Source organism: Phyllostomus hastatus, unplaced genomic scaffold, assembly GCF_019186645.2.
Source record: "Phyllostomus hastatus isolate PE091 unplaced genomic scaffold, TTU_PhHast_1.1 phas_scaffold_55, whole genome shotgun sequence".
Taxonomy (NCBI): domain Eukaryota; kingdom Metazoa; phylum Chordata; class Mammalia; order Chiroptera; family Phyllostomidae; genus Phyllostomus; species Phyllostomus hastatus.
In genome coordinates, this window is record NW_025334035.1 from 3,691,849 (window position 1) to 3,714,629 (window position 22,781).

Consider the following 22,781-nt stretch of genomic DNA (forward strand, 5'->3'; position numbering starts at 1 on the left):
CCCAAAAGATTCCCCCAGAGTTATTAACAAGCCACCAGCCCAACTCCCACGCTCGCACTACGGTTGTATGACTTTGACGTCACAAGGGTCACGCTGGGAGAAGTACGGCAGCAAATACCAGAGACAAAGATTTGGGTGGGTACACAAAGGGAGGGGCAAGCAGGGCCGGGGAAGGCTCCCAGCCCGAGTTCCCCTTGCAGTCTGGATCCCGCCCACCGTGACTCAGGACCCTAGACTCGCCCAGCTCCGTGTCCCCCGTCTAGCTGCGGTGGGGGCGGGGCCTCGGGAGGGTGCTATGTGGAGCTGAGAGGCGGGGCGGGGTAGCTGAGAGTGTGCCCCCTGGTGGGGCAATGGAGAAGCAGTAATCTCTAGGGGTAGCAGGCGGCCTCAACGGGGAATCCCCTGGAGGGGCAACCGGGGTAGTGCCAGGAGGCATCAGAGGAGTCGAGGCAGGCGCCGGCTGGCCCTCCGACGTAGTTTTGTGTCATGATTCTGGGCGCCCCTTATGCTCTGGGGGAATCTTAATTAGAAGTCTTGGTTCCAGCCGGCCCTCCGAAGTGGTAGCGGTTCACGGTTCCAGGCCCAATCAGCATTCTGGGAAGATTGTGGGCCACATCCTAGCGTCCGGCACGTGCCTTGGAGGATTTAATACCCCTTTTCCTGAAACCTCTGTATCCAGGATGTCCAGCTTTGAGTCCGAGGGGCATGGAGTGCACAACTCGGGATGCAGTCTGAGCTCCGGGTCAACTTGCTTGCACCCCCACAAACCCTATGAGGATCGGCCCCGTAGCATCCTAAAAACCAACAGCTCCACCCTGATGCATAAATCCCCCCATGCAGAAAAGTGAGGACCACAGTTCAGCTTGCAGGCCGCAAAGAGCACTAAGGGAGGGGTTCCGGACACTGGAGGGGGCGGGGCCGAGACGAAAGGGGCGGGGTCCTGAGAACAAAAACAGTAGGGTGAGGGCAATTGAGGAAGGAATGTGAAGTTCCTAGCCTTTGGAAGCAGCAGGTACCGGGTAGGATAAATTGTGACTGCGTAGTACATGGTTATCATTAGGTGTGACCCCCATCTCCAGCCTCCACCTCTGGAACTGCAAGGGAGTAGAAGAAAAAGTTTCTGAATGACTGAAGGAACTAGGGAGAACTATAAAGAAGGGGTCACTAGAAGGTTCCCCTTTCCCATCCCCCCTTTTTTGTGTCCTTCCCCCACCACAGGAGAAAGTCTCAGCACTGGGATGAAATGAATATCATGGCCACCTACCACCCAGCTGACAAGGACTACGGATCTATGAAGGTGGATGAGCCCAGCACTCCCTACCACAGGTGCTGAGCCTGTGGCCTAGCCCCTAAACCCACGCTCTCTTCCCTATTCAAAGGCGGGGATGGACTGGAGGGGGAGTGCAGGGGAAGAGGCAAAGAGGCCTCAGGGACTGGATAGTGCCTGATGGCCCCACTCTCTGCACTGTTTCCTCCCACCTGTGCAGGCTGCAGGACAGTGATGAGAACCTGCTCGCAGGGCCTTCCCACACAGTGACTCCTGAGGCACTAGCAGAGAGGTGAGAGTCCTGTCAGAGATCAGTAGGAATGTGGGGCATCTTCCTCCCTCCACTCCTGAACTCTGGGATCTGAGCCATCTCTGCTTTTGGCTCCACCAAATGGGGGGATACTATATTTCCCAGCAGGCCAAGGCCAAGGTGGGAGAGTCAGCCAGCTTGGCCCTATCTGTCACCTGCCCCCATTGTTTTTTCCCTTTGGTGTCCCTAAGTAGACTCCCTCCCCCCTTCAGGTTTGCAACAACAGACAATTTGTGGCCCAAGGTCCTCCAGGGCAGTGATGACAGAAACTCAGGGTCTTCAGACAACTTTCTCAAAACACGTGAGATGAGGGCTGGGAACTGAATGGATGGGGAAGTGGAGTGAACCTTCAGCAAGAGCATGGTAGGAAAGCTGAGCTCTTAAACTGGCCCACAGACTCCAGTGATTTTGAGAAGCACCGCAAGGCACACTACAGTGAAGGAAATGTCTTCAAGACTAAGAAAAACCTACCCTTTGGTAATAACAAGAACAGCAGTGAGGGTAGTGAAAGTTTGGGAAGTGGCAGTCAAGGTGTGGTACTGGACCCAGGGTCAAAGTCTGTGGAAAGAGGCTGCTGTGCAGGAGGACTGGCCAGAGGAGTCAAAGATGAGATTGGCCTGGTGACCAGGAACCACATCCTAGAAGCCAAGGGTTAGTAGCTACGGTGGGATCCCAGAGACTCAAGGGAATTGTAGTCCAAAACCTTCTCCACCATAGTCTGTCTTTCTCAATTGGCATTGATTAGCCAAGGGTCCTCTGCCTGAGGGGGACGTAATGCTGAGAGGTGACCCCAGGGAAGACAGAGGGGCAGCTGGGGTGAGTTCCCCATCAGGATAGTCCCCAGAGAAGTCTGGCTGGTGAGGAGGAACAGAAAACCCAAGAGACCTGTGGGGGACAGAGATGTCACTAAAGGTTTTCTAAAATGGGAGGAGGTAACAGAAGTGAGACCAGAACCTGGGGCTTGAGCTTCTCCCCTGTGGTTGGGGGGTGGTTCACAGTGGCCTGGACATCCTAGGTGACCATAAGACTCAGATTAATTTGGGTGACTCCTCAGATTCCACTACCTTCAGAAATCAGTCCCCAGCTTCTGCCATTATTACATTGGGCAAAGAGGTTGATCTGCAACGAAAGGAGTATTATAGCAAAGGTAGATACCTGAGATGCTGTCCTCTCCCAGAGCTTGAGGAAGACATGGAAGATGAGCAGCCAGACAGTGAGTGCTGGGCTGGGTCAGCCTGGTAGTGGGAGGGCTGAGAACCAAGAGACTGATAGGTGCCCCAACCCTGATTCTGTGATGCTTCCAGGTTCTGCAAGCCTAAATTGGATGAGTGAGAATCCCATAAGAACTGAGGTCTGTTTGCTGGACCACACGGGAAGCCCACTTCTGGATCACAGGCCATCAAGAACTCCCTGACAGTGACAATGACACCACTGCAGCTTGGTGAGAGCACCAGGACACCGTGTCACTGGGCTTGGATCTTGGCAAGCTCCCAACCCCCAACCCCCAATCCTCTCAGACCAGTAGATCAGCACCAGGTGCTAGGGCCCTAACCATCCTGATGTGCAAGGCCCACATTTGTACAGAGAGAAACCAGGGAGGATCAGAAGTTGTTGGGACCCCCTCCAGCTTGACACCATCTGCTGGTCCCAAGCCTCCCTGACTTCTCTCCTCCACCTCCCCCACTCCTATCTTCCTAAAAAGTGGGTCCCAAGCAGTATTTGGCTGGTGTCAATGTCTGGTATCTAAGGGGTTGAACTGCCAAAGCCCAGAAAGCTCAGAGAGGGAACCTAGAAGCAACTCAAACTCCCCAAATCAAAATAGTGCAGTTATGAGCCTGGGCAGGGGGTAAGGGGTTGCTGCACTAGCCACAGAGGGAGAGGGGGCAAAGGTAGGTTCTAGGGAGGCTGGGAGTTGCGTGAGCCAGATCTCAAGCCTACTGTAAGAAAACCACTCACCTAACCCCTTCTCTTCAGATGAATCCCTGAAGCTTTGATGGACTCAGGAGGAGGAAGCCAAACAACAGAAAATGTAGCCAGCTGGACATGGGGTGGGGGCCAACCTTCCTCTGCCTTCAGCACCCTAGGGGTAGAAAATAAAGAGAAGAGCAGGAGTCTGGGTGCTTTGAATTGGGAGCCCAGGAGGGACCTGCCCGGTCACTGAAGAGAGGGGAGGGAGAAGAGAAGGGAAGCTCACACACAGGAAACCACGAGCAGCCAAAGCAGAGAAGAAAGCTCAGAGTAGTCTGGGCAATTGGGGTCTGAAAAGGCCCACCTGCAGCAGGGTGATGATGATTGACATGATTCAGTCAACCATAAATTCACTAATATTTTACTGTAACTCTTACAACCCTGGAGGCAGGGCTGAGGAATAAGAGAGCTTCCCCAGGGTCATCCAATCTCTAAGTGACAGAGCCAGGATTTGAACGCATATCTGCCAGGCTCCCAAAACTCTACCACTAAAGGAGAAAGAAGCAGAAAGAGTCTGGCCGCCAGTAGGAAGGTGCCAGTGGAGAGTCTCTGAGGGCGTGGCTGCGGCTTCTCTGATCTCAGGCCCCTCTCCTCTGCCCAGGCCCCGCCTCTGCCCCTCCCAGCATTGCCTGGAAGTGTGGGGTGAGAGCTTCTCCTAGGACACCCCTTCCCTTTGGGGTAAAGAATTGCGACCACCTCAGGCTCTACCGAGGAGAGAACCTTTTCTCCTTCCTCATCAACGCCCCTCCTGGGGCAGAGAGTGCCTCCACCTGCATCCCCACCCGCCTGGCCCCAGGGACCACTGGCTGAAGTGATCAAGCTGAGATGACAGTCAAGCTGGATTTTGAGGAGTGTCTTAAGGACTCACCCCGCTTCCGGTAAGTGTGTACAGGTTTGGGGGGCAGAGGAGAGGTGGTCTGACACCCCCCAACACACACGCGCGCGCACACACACACACATACACAACACAGTCCCTTCCCCAGGCCAGATGTCCTAGCAGGGAGTAAGTCTCAAATGGATAAGATCAACTAGTGGGTCAAAGAAGTACCTCTGCTATCAAACTCAGAGGGGGCTCCCAATCTCTCACCCCCAGAGCTGGCATTCCATCTTTCCTCTCACAGGGACCCATGCCCTTCCCCCAGCACCTACTCTGGGCGGTTAGCAACTTCCTGCCCTCACCACATCCACCCTTCTTCTACCCTTCCTGCTCTGGTCTAGCCTGGGCCATAGTAGCTCCCACACTGTGGAGTGAGTGAGCAGAAGAGGGCTGGTGGGTGGGCCTTTTTAACCCACCAGCTTTTTCTGTCTATGCCCTCCACCCACTAACCCCAACCCCTGACCTGACCCTGCCAAGGTGAACAGACCAGGTGAACCCAAACTCTGTTGCCTTTACACCATCCTTCCTTTCCCAGAGCCTCTATTGAGCTGGTGGAAGCCGAAGTGTCAGAATTGGAGACCCGTCTGGAAAAGGTGACTCAGAACTGGATTAAAATGAGAAGGGCAGAGCCAGGAAGAAAGTTGGAGACAGAGAATGAGTCCCAGGGACTAATGCTAATCACGTAGGGTAGATGTTTGGAGGCTACAGAGAAGCAAAAAGGTGGTTCTGTACCCTCAAGGAGCTGGGGATCTTGGAAAACAAGTCTCATTTGTGGACTTACCCTGTCAGCTCTTGAGCCCTGTATTATGCCAACCCTGGGCTATTGGGTAGAGCAAGATTATTTCTGCCCAAGGAGCCCACAGATGGACTGTGGAGGAGGACAGACCAGTAAGACACCTAAACACAAGGCAGTGAGGTCTTCCTGGCCACCCCGTGTGAAACAGCACATGCCTGTGAGCATACACACACCCGCGCCCTCTCACTGGCTCTGTTTTTCTTACAGCGTTCATCTCAATCTGACGTTACATATTTACTTGCTGTATTAGTTTTCTGTTGCTCTGTAACAATTAGAACAAATGTAATAACTTCACACACATTTTCTATCACAGTCTCTCAGTGGGGCAGGAGTTGGAGACAGCTTAGCTGGTCCTTTGCTCAGGGTCTCACAGGCTGCAGTCAAGATGTTAGTTGAGGCCACAGTCTTACCTGAGGCTCAGGGTTTTCTTCCAATCTCACAGGTTTTGGGACTGAGGCCCTCAACTCCTAGAGGCCACCAAGTCCCCTGCCATGTGGCCTTGTCCATAGGCAACTGCCTATGGACAAGGCCATAGCAAAACTGCCTACTTCATAGCAGTTTACTTGCTTCTTCAAGGCCAACAGGAGGGTCTCCCTCATGTGTGCTGGCAAGATGGTGTCAGTGCATTGGAGCGTGATCGCAGGAGCGAATCATCTTTGCCAAGTGTTGTGACCTAATCATGGGAGTGCCATCCAGTCGCCTTGGCCGTATTCTACAGCTTAGAAGCAGGTCATGGGTCTCACTCACACTCTAGGAGTAGGAATTACACAAGGGCAGGAATCATTGGGGGTCACCTAAGCATATGTCTGTCATGCTGTTTTTGCTAATTTTTTTCTCATGTACTTCTCCTCACTATAGTATAATTGTCATGAGGGACTTTTATGTTTTGGTTTTGCTCTCCCATGGCCTGCAAGTTAGAAGATGACCAACTAATATATACATACATTTTAAAAAATTTTATTTATTGATTTTAGAAAGAGGAAAGGGGAGAGACAGAGAAACATCGATTTGTTGTTCCACAAATTTATGCATTCATTGCTTGATTCATGCTTGTGCCCTGACTGGAGATGGAACCCATAACCTTGGTGTCATAGGACGACACTCTGACCAACTGAGCCATCCGGCCAGGGTCTACATATATTTTTTAAATTTAACTTTTTTATTTGGAGATAATTATAGATTCACAGGAAGTTGCAAACATAGTATAGGGAGGTCCCACATGCCTATCACCCAGCTGCCCCCAGTGGCAGCATCATACATAACTATGGTATACTACCAAGACCAAAAAATTGGTATTGGCACAATGCAATGAACTGCCTATAGACTTTTACATGGATTTTACCTGTTTTGCATATACTCTTTAACAATTTTTTTGTGTGTATAATTCAATGACACTTTGTCATGTGTATAGATTCTTATAACCAGCATCACACTCAGAACACAAAACTCCTATCACCACAAAGAACTCTTCTTCTGTACTACCCATTTTAATGACACCCTCCCTGCCCCCTTCTAATCCGTGATGACCACCCATCTGTTCTCCAGCTCTCTACTTCTGTCGGTTCTAGAGTGTTGTATAGGTGGAATCACACAGTATGTGACCTTTCAAGATTGGCTTTTTCCTCCCACTCAGAATAACATCCTTGAAGTTATTCAAATTGTGCGTATTAATAGTATCAGTAGCTCATTATCAATAGTTCATGTATGAGTAGTTCATTCCTTTGCATTGCTGTGAACCGTTCTGTTGTGCGCATATACTGTTCGTCACTAGTTCAGTCCTATGCAAGTTCCTTACTCAGATAAAAGGGGGAGAGGGGAGTGGATAAGGAAAAACTGGACACTCAGTTCCCCAATGCCACACAGTGGAGTTGTGAGCATCTGGGTCCTTGTGCCTTGTCACAGACACCCCCTAGGGACATCTGATAAGGTCTGATTGTGCCCAGTTTTCTGACCATTACTGACCCTGCTAGCCACCTCCAGCTCCATTTCCCTGAAGCCTTCACTAGCTCTGAAAAGTGGTTTTCAATTTAACAAAAGTTCACGGGGCTGAGCTGACAGGCTCCACAGTCACTTGCTCCGTCCCAGGTACACTGACACAGGCCAGAGCCACATGGCGTCACCTCAGGGGCAATGCAGTTCCTGCAGGGAACAAGGGCTGGGGGTCAGGAGACTTCACTCTGGCTTCTGGCTCAGCCACCTGGCTCTCCCAGAGAAACCCTCCTCAGGCTAGTCACTTGCCCCTTGTTTATCAAGCCTCCTTGTTTGTCAATTGGGACCAGACAGAATGGGCCTTAGGAGCCCCCTAGCATGCAATCGCTACTCTGATCCTGTGGCCTACTGATCAAGTTTATGAGGGAATTTTCAACAAGCACAGAGTGGGACAAGTCCAGATGGCAAATACTGTAGGGTTTATACCAACTAAGTAGAGGGGACAGCCCAAAGGAAGGGGACAGGAAATGGGACAGGAGTGGGGATTGCCACCAACTATGTTGGCACATGGCATGACTCCCAATTCCCCTGTTGCTTCCTAGCTCCTCAAGCTGGGTAATGGCCTCCTGGAAAGTGGGCGTCATTACCTTACTGCCGGCCGTGCCTTCGTTGTTGGCATTTGTGATCTGGCCCGCCTGGGTCCACCAGAGCCCATGATGGCGGTATGTGTAGGATCGGGGCCCGATTCATGGTGGGATGGGGTATGAGGTGAGGAGAGATCCTATGAAAGCCAGGGGAGAGTTGATCTGGGGTCTGCAGGTCCCAGGCCAGAGCAGGGCTGGTGCTGCCATCCAAGACAGCCATAGCAGGCTGGGTCAAAAGACGGGAGGGCCCAGCTTGCCCCTACACCTGGTACTCTCTCTCTCTTTGCCTCTTCTTGCCTAGGAATGCCTGGACAAATTCACTCAGAGCCTGAGCCACAAGCTGGACAGCCACTCGGTGAGAGGGGCTAGGTAGGACAGGTCGGGGGAGTGAGGTTGGCTGTGGTCCTGACTTCCACCTTCCAATTTCTGCTTCTCCTCAGGAGCTTCTAGATGCCACCCAGCATATGCTGCAGCAGCAAATCCAAACCCTGGTCAAGGAGTGAGTGTTGGGAGGGGAACCAATCCTCCAGCCCTTCCAGTTACCACAGGGGCCTTCCTGAATGAAGCTGTGAGACTAGGGGTTTCTGGTGGCCTGAATGCTATCCCCCATCCCAAGAACCCCCTTGGAGTTCTGACTGTGCAGAGACTAACTCAAAGGCTGTGAGCGGGCTGGCTCACAGGACTTCTCTGCTAGGGGCAGATGGGTGTATCTGTGATTCTGCGTATCCCCCCACCCCCAGAGGTCTCCGGGGTTTCCGAGAGGCTCGTCGGGATTTCTGGCGAGGCGCTGAGAGTCTGGAGGCTGCTCTTACCCACAATGCAGAGGTCCCCCGGCGCCGGGTCCAGGAGGCAGAAGAGGCAGTAGCTGCTCTGAAGACAGCTCGAGCCGGGTACCGGGGACGGGCACTGGATTATGCCCTGCAGGTGCCTGCCCTCACCAGTCCTCTTGGAGTACCAGGGTCTCAGTCACCTTAAAGCTAGAGAGTCCCTGGTGTGCCTTGGGAGGGGGCACTGTGTGTTCAAGACTGACCAGAGGTATTTTTGGGCTCTCAGATCAACGTGATTGAGGACAAGAGGAAGTTTGATATCATGGAATTTGTGAGTCGCAGTGGCGGTATAGGCAGGGTGGGGAGAGCCTACTGACGGAGAACAGGAGGGAAAAGGGAAATATTGAGGGTCCTCCCCAGCTTTGCTCCCTGCCCACCTTGACACCAGGTGCTGCGTTTGGTGGAGGCCCAGGCTACACATTTTCAGCAGGGCCACGAGGAGCTGAGCCAGCTGGCCCAGTATCGCAAGGAGCTGGGCGCCCAGGTAGGGCCCCATCAAACAGGCAGGTGGTAGAGGGTAGTGGGTCCTGAAGTGACTTTCCTGGCCTAGTTCAGGGAGACTTGGGCCATCTGAGATGCCCCTCCTGTGCCCAGTTGCACCAGCTGGTCTTGAATTCAGCCAGAGAAAAGAGGGACATGGAGCAAAGACACGTACTGCTGAAACAGAAGGTGAGGCCAGGGGCTGCTGGAGGGAGACAGCTAGGTGCGGGGGACATGCTTTCTGCTCACAAAGTTGCCCTTTGACCTTTCTGTGCCCTCAGGAACTAGGTGGGGAAGAGCCAGAGCCAAGCCTAAAGGAGGGGCCTGGTGGCCTGGTCATGGAGGGCCATCTCTTCAAACGGGCCAGCAATGCATTCAAAACCTGGAGCAGGTGAGGAGAGGATACCCCAGTCATCCAAACCCATCCAATTAACTGTTTTTTGAGTGGTTAGGGTATGCTAAGCACAATAAGGAAAAAGACAAAATCTCTGCCTTCAGAAAGCTTACATTCCATTAGCAAAGAGAGACAATAGTATAATAATTAAGTAAATGTGCTATTATTATACATTATATTGGAAGGTATGGATGCCAGAGAAGTAAAATAATAAAGTAAGGGATTTGGATTGCTGAGGAGGGGTTGCAATTTTAAATAGAGTGGTCAGGGTAGGCCTCATGAGAAGGTGACTTCTTGTGTGAATACTTAGAGGACTTCTGTGGGAAGAATGTAGGCAAAAGGAAGAGCCAGCTTGGCCAAGGCCCTGAGCAACCTGGACTGTTAGGAGGAATGGAGAGGAAGGTGTGGGTGTGGACAGAGGAAGGGAGGAGGAAGTAGTAGGAGATGGAAGTAGTAGTAGTTGGAACCAATAAGTGTGTGAATTATCATAGGGCCTTGTCAGCTTCTGGGGGGACTTGGGCTCCACTCCGAGGGAAATGGGGAGCCATCATGGGGTGTGGAACAGGATGACGATCTGCTCAAACTCAACTCCTTCTCCTTCTGGGGCCGCTGCCAGCCCATGTGGGATCTTGGTGCACCTTAGACCACATATGGGCTCCTTCCCCAAGACACCGAATCCTTTTCCCAAGATACTGCCATTTGCCAAAAAGAAATTATAGCACTGGATTTACTTTATTAGGAAAAGCATTTTACTGTCATCTGCTAGAAAGTTGTTTTCATAAATATATCAAATCTGGGTTGTCCAAGATGTAAACAGTAGTACCTTTTAGACAGTCTGCACAACTGTCCACCCTCCTCTGGAACATCTCATGGGACATCCACCCAGATCTCTCTCCTCTCCGCAAGATCCTTATGGGGCAAAGGGCACAGACCCTCTGCTGTCCCTGTCCTAACCCTATCCTAACACTGCCCATGTCCAAACTCTACTTCCACCCCCTCCAGACGCTGGTTTACTATTCAGAGCAACCAACTGGTTTATCAGAAGAAATACAAGGTGGGTAGCTGGGTGCTGGAGGCCCGGGACCAGGGACATTCAGCCCTTGCTGCTCCTGGCTGGATATCTGCCTCCATATCACCTCCCCCTGTCAGGACCCTGTGACCGTGGTGGTAGAAGACCTGCGTCTCTGCACAGTGAAGCTCTGCCCTGACTCAGAAAGGCGGTTCTGCTTTGAGGTGGTATCCCCCAGCAAGTGAGTGCAGTCCCCAGGGGCAATGCTCTGATGTCTCTAAATCTTTACCAGCTGGGAAGGTAGAGCCAATCACAAAGACATCCCTGGAACAGGGATCTGGAGGCCCCACATGCAGCCCCAGGCATTAACCCTTTGGTGGCTGGATCCTGGGGCAGTGGGGGTCAGGGGAGGGTATAGGGTGATGGGGGTGTTTAGAAGGATATTACCTACTGGTGCAGAAATATTTCAGTATGGCTGGTACCAGTTGAATACTAGCTGAATGTCAGCCTGCCCATCCCACCACAGGCTCCCCAGGCCTCAGACCCCTCCCTGCTCTCCGTCCCCTTTCCTGCCCAGGTCCTGCCTCCTACAGGCTGACTCGGAGCGCCTCCTACAGCTGTGGATCAGTGCTGTGCAGAGCAGCATTGCCACGGCCTTCAGCCAGGCTCACCTTGATGATAGCCCCCGGGGTCCAGGCCAGGTACCTTAACATGGCGGTTCAGGGCCAGGCTTCCCAGGGGCTAGGATAGCCCTTGCCCTAGGCCCCAGAGCCACTCTTTCTTCTCCTGTCTGCCCCAGGGCTTAGGACACCTGGTCATCGGTTCTGCTGCCACCCTGGGCTCTGGCGGGATGACCAGGGGAAGGGAACCTGGCGGAGTGGGGCATGTGGCAGCCCAGGTGCAGAGTGTGGACGGCAATGCCCAGTGTTGTGACTGCCGGGAACCAGCCCCTGAGTGGGCCAGCATCAACCTTGGTGTCACCCTCTGCATTCAGTGCTCCGGCATCCACAGGTCACTGCCCAAGTCCCCAAGCATGGGCCCCATTCCTTCCAACTGCAGTGGTGGGGGGGAACCAAGATAGAGCCCATTGCCCAGGCTCCTCCTTTCTTGCTTTGCCCTGGCTTCCTCCCCTAGATTCTGGCTGTCACTGGGCACAGGCCTGGCCCAAGCCTGTGGGGCACAGGTGGAGGTGGGCCAGCCTCTCAGTGTCCCGGTCTAGATAGGGTTGGGGAATACCCAGAGTAATTTATTGGCTTGATTGGAGGAGGTGTGGGGTCAAGGCTGCGGAGGGTGGGTGAGCCAATGAAGAGCAGAGAGGAGAGATTGTAAGGCAAGTCTTTATGGCCCTCACCCTGAGTCAGTCTGGTAGGAGGGAAGGGGAATGGTGGGAAAGAGTTGTCTAGGCCAAAGTGCCAAGAAAGAAGGGAGGTGAGTGGAGGGGATGAGGCCCTTAAAATGATTTGTAGGAGAAGAAGGGAGAGGGGGTAGTGAAAGGACAGGATCCTGCCAGATGCAGGTCAAGGCTACATGGCCCCCGCTGCCCTGCTGCCTCCTGACCCAGCGCTTCTACGCAGCCCCCATGCAGGGTCTTGTCTCCAAGTCTTTTCAGGTGCAGCGGCAGCTCCCCCAGCTGCTGCCTCCCACAGAGCCTGACTTCCACTCTGGTCCTCCAGGAGCCTTGGAGTTCATTTCTCCAAAGTACGGTCTCTGACACTTGACTCGTGGGAGCCGGAACTAGTGAAGGTGACTTGGGATGTTATGAAAAGTTGGGGGTAGGGTGGGGTGAGGACAGGGCTGCAGAGCCCTAAGGGCTCAGGTGCCACCCCCACCCTACCTAACTGTCTGCCTCTGCCTTGGTGCCTGAAGCTTATGTGCGAGCTGGGAAACGTAGTCATCAACCAGATCTATGAGGCCCGTGTGGAAGCCATGGCCGTGAAGAAGCCAGGGCCCAGCTGCTCCCGGTGAGGCTGCAGGGAGGGGCTGGGGCTGCCCCCTTTTCGGGAAGGGAAGGGGGCCTGGCATGGGAGGAGGTTAGACTGTCCCCTTCTTCTCCCCTCCAGGCAGGAGAAGGAGGCCTGGATTCATGCCAAATATGTGGAGAAGAAGTTCCTGACCAAGCTTCCTGAGATTCGAGGGCGAAGAGGTGGCCGAGGGCCCCCAAGGGGACAGCCTCCTGTGCCCCCAAAGCCTTCCATTAAGCCCCGGCCAGGGAGCTTCAGATCCAAGAAAGGTATAGGGTTGGTTGGGCATTCATTGTACACCTGCTATGTGCTAAGCACTATGCCAAGCCTGGTGAGGTGGTTCAGAGCGTGAGGCCCAGGCCTGCCCCTTTGAGAGTGTTGGGGGAGCCAGGCCACACCAGCACTGGTTTTAGAAGGTGAGAGATCTGGGGGTTACAGTGAAGAGTGGGAAGGATCATGGAGCTGGAAATAGGCAGGGAGGCTGTGTAAGGGTGTCATCCCCATGAGAAAAGTCAGAAGTGAGAATGGGCTAGGGTCTCTAAAGGCCTGTGAAGGTGGTGTGCTTGGCTAGAGCAGAGGGAGCCAAGAGAGCTGAGGTGAACCTTCAGTGAGTCAAGCCACCCACAACATTCCAGCCAGTCAGGGTGGTTAAACAAGAAGAGGTGAACTGATGCTCTCTAGCCCTAGGGGCCCCGCACCATACTCACACACACCTCCACTTCCCACAACAGTCCCAAGAATCTTGAAGGCCTCCCTATAACTGAGAAGGGACCTACCCCATTACTGCATCAGGGGGCCTTTGCTGAAGGTTTTCTTCCCAGACTCAAAGCTGATTCCCCCTAACAGAACCACCCTCTGATGACCTGGTTAGCCTGCACCCTGGGGCCCTGCTGTTTCGAGCTGCTGGGCATCCTCCCTCCCTCCCCACCATGGCTGATGCCCTTGCCCATGGAGCTGATGTCAACTGGGTCAACACGAGTCGGGAGAATGCCACGCCACTGATCCAGGCCACAGCTGCTGTGAGGGTCTTGCTAACCTCCCCACCCCACCCTAAGGCTCCTTTTCTTGCCTGCTTCTGACTTTCTTACCCCTCCCTCCACCTCATAGGGAGTGATAACTAATAGAGACTGCTAAGAGTGTGTGATTTGGAGGCAGACAACCTGGGTTTGAATCCAGGCTCTCACCACTTGTAGTTATGAACCTCTGTCTGCCTCAGTTTCCTCATCTGTAAAATAGGGATCCCATACCTCATTAGGTTGTACTGTGGATGTAATATATGGATACATGTAAAGAGCCAGACACCTAGCTGTGTCCCTAAACTAATCCCACACCCCACCCTCTGAACTGACCCCATTCTAAAAATCTATAAATCTGCCTCTAAAGATGCCACTCTCTCTCCCCATTCTCCACTTCTCTATGCAGAATTCTCTTCTGGCCTGTGAGTTTCTCCTGCAGAACGGGGCAAATGTGAACCAAGCAGACAGCCATGGCCGGGGGCCGCTCCACCACGCAACCATCCTTGGCCACACTGGGTAGCTCCCATCTCTGGGTGGCAGTGATGATAGCCTCGGGGAGGAAGGTTCCGGACAGGGTGAGCTGCTGACTGAATCTGGCTATCTTTTCTAGACTGGCCTGCCTGTTCTTGAAACGGGGAGCTGACCTGGGAGCACAGGACTCTGAAGGCAGAGACCCTCTGACCATTGCCATGGAAACAGCCAATGCTGACATCGTTACCCTGTAAGGATGTGGAGGGGCGGGGCTAGTGTTTGTACCTTTCAAATGAGTGTGGCTAATGCCCAAGAACCCAACTTGCCAAGGAAAGCCTGGGGAAGGGAGGGGTCAGCTCTTGGCCCAGGCAATTAACAGGATGCTCCAAGTGCTGATTGGGGTGTGGAGTAGGCATGGGGTGGGCAGGGTACAAGGATGGTGAGCTCATCCTGAGAGTCACCATTCATCAACTTTGTTAGGTGAACAGATGAATAAACAGCCCAGATCAAAGGATAGGAAGTTGGGGGGGTGGGGGTTGGTGTGCTTTAGATTGTCATTCATTCCTTAACTCCCTCCCCTTTAGGCTCCGATTGGCAAAGATGAGGGAGGTCGAAGCTGCCCAGGGCCAGGCAGGTAAAGTACCTCTACCCCACCCTCACCAGGCTCATCATTGTAACTCTGGGCTTCTGGCCCCTGGTGACCTGTACCCCTCATGTCCAGCTTCACTGGTTAAGTCTAGTATTTACTCAGTAAATACATATGTATTGTGCATATTCCACACACCAGAGCCTCAAAACAGAAAAGGCAAGGGCCGTGCCCTGAGAGCTCAGGTGTCTCCTTCACCTGCTGTTCCCAGCATACTCCCCTAAGCTAGGGGCCCAGCTGTCCCCACTCCCAACCCTTCCTCCCTCCCCTCAGGAGACGAGACATATCTGGACATCTTCCGTGACTTCTCCCTCATGGCATCTGACGACCCAGAGAAGCTGAGCCGGCGTAGTTACGACCTCCACACGCTTTGATTCCAGGCCTTTGAGGCCCTGCGTCCGGCACCCTTCCTAACCCACCACCAGCCTGTGGCCATTAAAAGCTTTGTGCTTTGCTCTTCCCTTCGTAGTTCATTTATTGGGCGCCACCTCTGGACCCGCAGGGGGTTGGGCGCTGTGGCTCCTGGATGCAGAATGGAAGCGAGTTTTCCAGCTGGAATCACACTGAGGGTGACTCCCAGAGAGTGGAGTGGAAGCTGCGGCTTCAGCCCTAGCACAGGGCGGCCCTGGGGTGGGGCTCTTAGGGAAGCTGGCGTCGGGCCGGGCTGGAGAGGCTGGCTCGGCCACCCCGACCCAGAAACCTCCCCGGAATGCAGTGGTTCAGCACCCGCCCCCTCAGAAATTCCCCACGGGAAAGAGAAGAAAACTGCCAGTTCCCAAGCCCTGGAAGGCCGCGCCTCTGTTTCCTCAGAGTGGCGGGATTGGGGACTCCCGCCCCCAGGGAGCTGCAGACGTGAAGTCGGGCACACCTGAGACCCGTGAAGCCGTTGCAGCCACATCCGGAGTGACGTGACTCGGCGGCGCCGCCGGAGTCACCCTCCGGACCCCACCCCCGCTTGCGTCCCCAGCCCAGCCTGCCCTCCCAGTGTCTCCAGTTCGCTGCTCTCAGCTCCCACCTCCACCCCAGCCCTGCGTGCCCCACGGGGGCGGTGGGCGGAGCTGTCTCTTAAAGGACCAGGGGCTGCAGCCCTTCAGCCACTTCCTGGGGGCTGAGAGGACTTCAACAGCTGCCGAGGAACCCCAGTAAGGCGTTAAGGCGGCGGCGCCTGAGTCCGAGACTCCCGGCTGCTTCCATCAGAGTCCTTGGACAATCGCAGCTACCACTTAGGGTGCATCCTTGCTCCCCAGCGGGCACCTCCGGCATCAGCTCCAGGGAGCCCCGCCTCCATCTCTTGGAACCCGCGCCGGAGCCAGGCCAAGGCCAGGCCAGTGTCTGGTGCCCCGGAACCCTGCGGGGGCTCGCTCACAGAGGCAGCGATCTGCCCGAGAACTTGGAAGCTGGACCCTTTAAAGAGTCAGCCTTATACTCGACCGTCACCTGCTGGTTGGATTCCGGAAAGCCACTATCTAAAGACCACAGAAAGGAATCGCAGACCACCTAGAACTGGATGCGTCTGGACCTAAACCTCTCTTCTTCGTGGTCTTTCCTGTGCTCTTTTCATCCGTCCTCTAAACCTTTCGGGCGTTTCTGTGACCGGAAGACATCCCGCACCACCAAGGTAGCTGGGGTGCGCCCGAAATCTTGCTGCCTTGTTCTCCAGCCAGTGCCTCCAGCTTAGAGTCTGAAACTTACAACCCAGTTCTGCACACACCCAGGAAGTTCTGCCTTTTCTTCTCTTTCGGTGTCTCCAGTACTCCCCAAAATTTCCCCCCCTCCTGTGCCCTCTTCACCCCCCTCCTTTGGGGGCCCCGTGACCCTGAATGTGGGGGGCACATTATATTCCACTACTTTGGAGACCCTGACTCGCTTCCCAGACTCCATGCTGGGAGCCATGTTTAGGGCTGGCACTTCCATTCCCCCCAGCCTCAACCCCCAAGGAGGGGGCTACTACTTCATAGACCGAGATGGAAAAGCCTTCCGGCACATTCTCAATTTCCTGCGGCTGGGCCGCCTGGACCTGCCCCTAGGATATGGGGAGACAGCGCTTCTCAGGGCGGAGGCTGACTTCTACCAAATCCAGCCCCTCCTAGATGCTCTGCAGGAACTGGAAGCTTCTCAGGGTGCCCCTGCACCCACAGCTGCCCTGCTCCACGCCGATGTAGATGCTAGCCCCCGTCTGGTGCACTTCTCTGCTCGCCAGGGCCCACATCACTATGAGCTGAGCTCTGCCCAGGTGGATGTCTTCCAGGCCAACCTCTTCTGCACTGACCCAGAGTGTCTGGGTGCCATGAAGGCCCGATTTGGTGTGGCCAGTGAGGAGAGGGCAGAGGCAGGACCACACTTTCGTCTGGAGTGGGCCCCCCGCCCCATGGAACTGCCGGAAGTGGAATACAGGAGACTGGGGCTGCAGCCACTGTGGACTGGGGGGCCAGGACAACGACGGGAAGTGGTGGGCACTCCGGGCTTCCTGGAGGAGGTGCTGCGGGTGGCTCTGGAGCACAGCTTCCGGCTAGACTCTGTTTTCCCTGACCCTGAAGACCTGCTCAACTCCAGATCTCTGCGCTTTGTCCGGCACTGAGCTGAGAACAGCAAATACTGCCCTTAGTTTGACTCTAGGGGAGTAGAGGGGGAAAGAAGGGAGCAGCAAAGGGGACAAATTTTCCCTGAAGCCTCCCCCTAGCTCTGCTTTAGGGGCTATGAGAGCCACAGGTCCCACTGCACCTGACTGGAGCCCAGATGTGGACAGGATTCCCCACACCCAAGCCCGCAAAGGGCTCACAAGTGCTACAGAGGGTATGAACTGGTGCTAATGCTGGAAGGGGTGGGAAAGTTTCCCCTGGCTTGTTTTCACCTGAGGCTGGAGACCTTGGTTGGAGCTCAGTATTCAGGGGTCTGGAAAAGTGGGGACATTTCTCTGCCTATGCTAGGCCTAGCAGAACCCTGCAGGGACACTGAGGTCTGGGAGGAAGAGGAACTTTGCATTGTTCTAATGTGGTCTCCTGGACTGTGACTTCTCCTTCTGGAGCTGAGTGGCCTGGCCTGACCAATGACAGGCCAGAACACTCTGGAACATGGGAAGGGAGATTCTTTGCTGTGTCCCAAGCCACTATGAGGGAGACAGGCTACATGCCACTCTATGCTGGCATAAGGGATCTAGGAGAATCCCCACTAACTATGGGATAGAGCATTCCTCTGGAGATCGAAGTGTTTTAAAGAATCTGTTTTACTGATGGTGGAGCTGGCCATGGGGAGGAGGGTGGCATCTTCTTGGGTCTTGGCCTTACTTCCTTCATGTGTGCGTGTGTGTCAGCATGCATCTGACTGATGTGTGAGCCTCTGATGTCCTGGCTCCGATCTGTGTTGCTGGCGATGGTATGTGTACTGGCCTTTCTGTGGTCTCTACATGTCCAGGCCTGTACGGGGTTGAGAAACTATTTGGGCACCAGGTGTGTCTATGGGTGTGAGTAGACTGAGAATTAATAGCTTAACCACAAGTGGTATGTGTGTTTACACACACATGTGCATTTACATTACCACATATGCAGGCGGGGCCTGTTGGGATTTGAGTCACTAGGATCTTCCTGGTGAGAGAGGTAAGAGAAGTCACTGGGCTTAGCAGGGCCTTGGAGGCCTTTATAGCATTCTTGGTTGCTAAGGCAACCATAGGCCTGTTGCTAGGAGATTGCTGAAGAAGGACCCAAGTCTGCCCAAGGCAGAGAGGAGCTGAATGGAAGAGTTTGGGAGAGTCGGGAGGATATGGGAAGGGATAGGATTTCTGCATCGCTGAAGAGATGGAATAATCATGAACAACTTCTCTGGGAGTCACTTATTATTTATCACTTACAAGAAGAAAAATAAAGTTGCTTTTGGAACCACAAACTTGTAAAGGTTGCTGAGGGTCATGTTGGGGGTGCTGTCTCTCTTGCAGCAGGAGTCCTGCTTTCTCTGCCCCTCTCCTATTAGAGATGTCTTCTCCTGGTCCTCAGTTCCTTTGGCCCAGATTTACCCCAGCCAGGAATAGAGCAGTGACACTATTTTGGAATGCTCTAGAACCTCCAGCTGTTCTGGAACACTCTGCAACTTCCAGGCAAAGGGCTAGAACCAGGATCACAGAGCCTTCATAGCCCAGGTAGGGCCAGCTCCCTCCCTCCAGCACCCTCCATTGGGCTTCATGTGGATGCTGGTACTGGGTGGGGCTTTCCTGGCAGCTGCCCGGGCCTGTGTTTTCTGCCGCCTCCCAGCCCGTGACTTGTCGGGCCGCCTGGCATGGCTCTGTAGCCAGATGGAGGCCCAGTGGAAGGACTGTGAGGCCTCCTGGAACTTCTCAGCCTTTGCCTTAGGTAAGTCTGGACATCCAGGGACGAGCCCATCAACAGTCAACCCCATGCCCCAAGTGAAGTAACATGTGACTTCCCAGATGTGTCCTCAGCTGTCACCTCAGTCCACAGCCCTCCCTAGGCTCACTGACCTCTCCCTCTGGGAGAGCTTCTTTGGACCTTGGGAAAGTCAAGAATCTTCTGGGCTGGTGAGGAACTCCCTGGTCCTTGCCCATCTCCACAGATGAGGTGTCCATGAACAAAGTCACAGAGAAGACTCACAGAGTCCTGAGGGTCATGGGTGAGGTCATTGGGGAACCTCAATCAAGGGGCTTGGATGGGAACCAAGGCAGGGCATGGGAGGGAGGAGCTGGGCAGGCAGGGAAGGAAAGAGGGCCAGTGGAGACAGGAAGGCATGACTGGGGAGGTGCTGGGTGAAAGGGTGGCAGTCAACTGGTGCTGTTGTGGCCCTGGGCAAAATGGCTGCTCTCTGCCTCCCCAGAGATCAAAAAGTCTTTCTCTTCACTCCCTTTATATTGGCAATGGCTTCAAAAGACCAAGCTCCCTGAGTACACCAGAGAAGGTACTGATGGGGGGAAGGATCAAGGGGTGCCTAGGATCTTGGGCAAAGGGCTATGTAGCTAAACTGTTCATCTATGCCCACCCCTCCTTGTCTTTTATTTCAGCTCTCTGCACTCCTGCCTGTTGTGAGTAGAAAAGAAAAGGGTAGCGAGGACAGGGTACCTGAGGAGAGCCTGGCAGTTAGCAGGAGCAAGTGGGATCCTCCGGAAGGGTGGAGTCTGGGCTTCCCCTTCCCAGCTCTGGTCCTGCTGTCTCCTGCAGGGGGCAGCACCATCCTGTACAACTGTTCCACCTGCCAGGGTTTTGAAGTGCACTGCTGGCCCCAAAAACGCTGCTTTCCAGGTCCTTACTCTCCCTCCACCTTGCCTCACGTCACCCAGATCTCTGAGCTCCCAAGCTCCCCCAGTGTCAACGGTGGGGTCCTCTTTCATTGTTTCCTGGGTTCCCCGCAGGAAGTCACGATCTTTGGGAAGCCAGGATTCTGCTCCTCTCTGTCTTTGGAACTGTCCTGGTCGTGGGTGTCCTGAGCCTTGTGGTGGAGTGAGTTGGGGAATAAGGGCAGGAAATAGTCTCACTGCCTCTGACCCATCCAGTACCTTCTACCACCCATCCTTCCTCTTTCCAGTCAGTCCCCCTCCCTTCCCTTCCCAGACTTCCCACCTCCATCTTCCTTCAGGTTCCACCTCCTCGAAGTAAAAAGGGACTTATGAAGATGCTAACAGATCCCAGCCTCCAGCTGTAAGGGAGGTGTCCCCACAACTTCCACTTCCCTTGAGGGGGGCAGCCAGCCCCTTGGTTCCAGCCGCAGAGGTTCAGTCTTCCAGACTCTGAAACTCAGATGTTCTTACAATCCCACTGTCAGAGGGCCTCCAGGAACCCGGGCAGCCACAGCTGGAAAGTTTCTCCCTGCCTGCCCTCACCCAATCAGATAGGGCAGTCACCAATGCCAGGAAAATATCTACAGAAGGAAAGAATCCCCTCCGCACACACTGCCACTCCCACACCCCTTTCTGCCTGTTCCCGTAAAGCGGGGGGCTGTTTGCCCCGGAAGCTACTCTTGGCTCTCCTGTGACTGATTGGGAATCCGGGAATGAGTGTTTTGGAGAACTCCCTCCCTCTCTGAGTGAGACCACATTAGTAAGTCTGCTGGCATGCTCTCCCTCCATTTAACATTGTGAAGCCCTGGCCTCCCACAAAGGCTTCCCTCCTGCCAGGCCCAACTAAACTTGTTGTGAAATGGCCTCCACCCCTGCCTGGGCTCTGTCTGCGACTGGGGCGGGAGGGAGGACAGGAAACTCAATGAGCACAGTGGTTCTCCACCGGGGGGATTTTGCACCCCATGAGACATTTGGTGACATCTGGAGACATTGTTGATTGCTTTGATTGGGGGCAGATATGCTACTGGCATCTAGTGGGTAGAGACCAGGGATGCTCAACATCCTGAAATGCACAGGAGAGTCCTCTCCAGCAAGGAATTATCCATTCCAAAACATCGATAGTATGTGGTTGAGAAAGCCTGGTGTTTCTTCCCCTGGCTGTCAGGAGTTTGGGTTTGGGAGATGAGAGATGGGACGAGAAAAGAGACACCTGTCACCAACCACAGGGCCTAGCCCCAGAAGGGATCCTGGCCCTCACCTGGCTCAGTAGTTTTCAGATTGGGTACTTAGAGGCTCCAGGGTCAAGGTTCTCAACAAGCTGCACATTGGAGTCACCTGGGAAACTTTACAAATTACCCATGCTTGGATCCCATCTTCAGAGATTCTGAAGTTAGTGGTCTTGTATGGGGCCAATCTAACTTATAGCCAGGGTGGGAACCACTGGTTAGGGTGTACCCATAAAGGTCCTGGGATGGGGAGAGAAATGCCTACGCCTTTCAGGAGGGGCTCTTTCATGTTGTTTTACATGTTCTAGTCCAAACCCGGCATTTCTCACACACACACACACACACACACACACACACACGACCCAGAGATCATACAGCAAGATTTTACAACTGGCCCAAGATCATACAACTCATTCATCCACTCATTTGACAAGTAAGTACTTAGTGAGTGCCCACCACATGCCAGATAGCATCACTGCCCAAGCTGGGGTGGGCAGCTGCTCCTCCCTGCTGCCCAGGCAGCACAGCTGTCCTCTGGGCTGCACTGGCTGCCTCGCACTCTCTTATGCTGTACCTTTTTTTCCAGGTTCAACATACGGGAGCTGTCCTTGTTTTCACACTCAGCATGCAGTGGATCAACCACTTCTACCTATTCATGAAGGACCACTACCAGATCTGTCCCCTCTTCCCACCCTATGGCGCCCAGCCCGCTCTAGAACTCTCTCACGATAACTTGTCTCCAAAATATGCCACCTGACTTTGCCTCCTCCCCTCAAATTCATTGCACCCTAAGCAACCACACTGGTCTTAAAACTCCACATGCTCACAACCTCCTGTCGAGCACCAAATGATGGTTAAGAATTTGGGTTTTGGAGTGGAGCTTCAAATCCTGGCTCTGTCTCTTAGTGGATCTTGGGCGAGTTATTTATCTTCTTGATTCCTGATTCTTCATATTTTAAATGCAGATTGTGTGTTTCACTGATTCTATGGCCTTATTTTTCCTGTTTACATTTTAACATCTCTGAAGAGTCCATTTTAAATTGAAGACATGCCATGGCATAATGGTATATATTACAATTGATGACATCTTAAATTCAGTGAAATGCAGTGGTACTCACTTTACAGGATTACTGTGAGGTCCAAATAAGTTCATATAAAATACTTGGGACTGTGCCCAACATATAACGAGCCCTCATTAATCATTAGCCATTATAATCTCTTAGTTGAAATCTTCCCTAGCCCTGGCCAGGTAGCTTAGTTGGTTGGAGTTTCATCTCGTACACCAAAAGGTTGTGCGTTTGATTCCCAGTCAGGGCACATATGTGGCTTGCAGGTTTGCTCCCTGACCAGGGTGCACATTGGAGGCAACCATTCGAGGTTTCTCTCTCTCTTGAAAATCAATTAAAACATATCCTTAGGTGAGGATTCAAAAAAGAAAAAAAGAAAAAACTTCCCTAGTTCCTAGCTCTTCCTTACCTACAGAATATAGTCTTGGCCCTTGACCCTGACATTTAAGGCTCTCCATGAGCAAGCAGCTCCCTTGTCTTATCTGGTCCTCAGGGCAGACCTGTCCAAACACAGATCAACCTGGAATCTCCACTTCACTGCCTCACGGGCATTCAGACTCCACATGTACAAACTCACCTTCCTTCCTGGCCCCACCACCCTCTTGTGATCTCTCCCAG

At 53.6% G+C, this 22,781-nt stretch overlaps 4 protein-coding genes across 6 annotated transcripts; all 4 read left to right on the forward strand.

Annotated features, from left to right (window-relative positions):
* The first annotated feature begins 340 nt into the window (after nucleotides 1–340).
* LOC123809374 (protein phosphatase inhibitor 2-like) lies at nucleotides 341–3,016 on the forward strand. Its single transcript, XM_045824520.1, has 4 exons — nucleotides 341–844; nucleotides 1,219–1,326; nucleotides 1,488–1,559; nucleotides 2,882–3,016. Exons 1-4 carry the CDS (start codon nucleotides 681–683, stop codon nucleotides 2,907–2,909), a joined length of 372 nt encoding a protein of 123 aa, XP_045680476.1. The 5' UTR covers nucleotides 341–680; the 3' UTR covers nucleotides 2,910–3,016.
* Nucleotides 3,017–4,141: 1,125 nt separating this feature from the next.
* On the forward strand, nucleotides 4,142–15,075 carry ACAP1 (ArfGAP with coiled-coil, ankyrin repeat and PH domains 1). 3 transcript variants are annotated; one of them, XM_045824515.1, is made up of 22 exons: nucleotides 4,142–4,423; nucleotides 4,958–5,015; nucleotides 7,750–7,869; nucleotides 8,093–8,146; nucleotides 8,232–8,290; nucleotides 8,532–8,715; nucleotides 8,845–8,889; nucleotides 9,007–9,102; nucleotides 9,213–9,287; nucleotides 9,380–9,489; nucleotides 10,495–10,546; nucleotides 10,642–10,742; nucleotides 11,079–11,202; nucleotides 11,301–11,512; nucleotides 12,175–12,244; nucleotides 12,368–12,462; nucleotides 12,562–12,731; nucleotides 13,309–13,481; nucleotides 13,885–13,994; nucleotides 14,089–14,199; nucleotides 14,534–14,583; nucleotides 14,869–15,075. In XM_045824515.1, exons 1-22 carry the CDS (start codon nucleotides 4,371–4,373, stop codon nucleotides 14,967–14,969), a joined length of 2,223 nt encoding a protein of 740 aa, XP_045680471.1. In that variant the 5' UTR covers nucleotides 4,142–4,370; the 3' UTR covers nucleotides 14,970–15,075. The 3 variants fall into 3 exon arrangements, with proteins under 3 accessions (XP_045680471.1, XP_045680472.1, XP_045680473.1); XM_045824516.1 differs by lacking the exon at nucleotides 4,958–5,015 and having other exon boundaries at nucleotides 4,143–4,423; XM_045824517.1 differs by lacking the exons at nucleotides 4,958–5,015; nucleotides 7,750–7,869 and having other exon boundaries at nucleotides 4,143–4,423.
* Nucleotides 15,076–15,169: 94 nt separating this feature from the next.
* KCTD11 (potassium channel tetramerization domain containing 11) lies at nucleotides 15,170–18,474 on the forward strand. The gene has a single exon (XM_045824519.1). The coding sequence runs from the start codon at nucleotides 16,475–16,477 to the stop codon at nucleotides 17,171–17,173; it is 699 nt and encodes a 232-aa protein (XP_045680475.1). The 5' UTR covers nucleotides 15,170–16,474; the 3' UTR covers nucleotides 17,174–18,474.
* Nucleotides 18,475–18,766: 292 nt separating this feature from the next.
* On the forward strand, nucleotides 18,767–20,235 carry TMEM95 (transmembrane protein 95). Its single transcript, XM_045824006.1, has 7 exons — nucleotides 18,767–18,935; nucleotides 19,156–19,212; nucleotides 19,414–19,494; nucleotides 19,598–19,618; nucleotides 19,755–19,835; nucleotides 19,954–20,033; nucleotides 20,170–20,235. The coding sequence occupies exons 1-7, from the start codon at nucleotides 18,767–18,769 to the stop codon at nucleotides 20,233–20,235; spliced, it is 555 nt and encodes a 184-aa protein (XP_045679962.1).
* The last annotated feature ends 2,546 nt before the right edge of the window (nucleotides 20,236–22,781 follow it).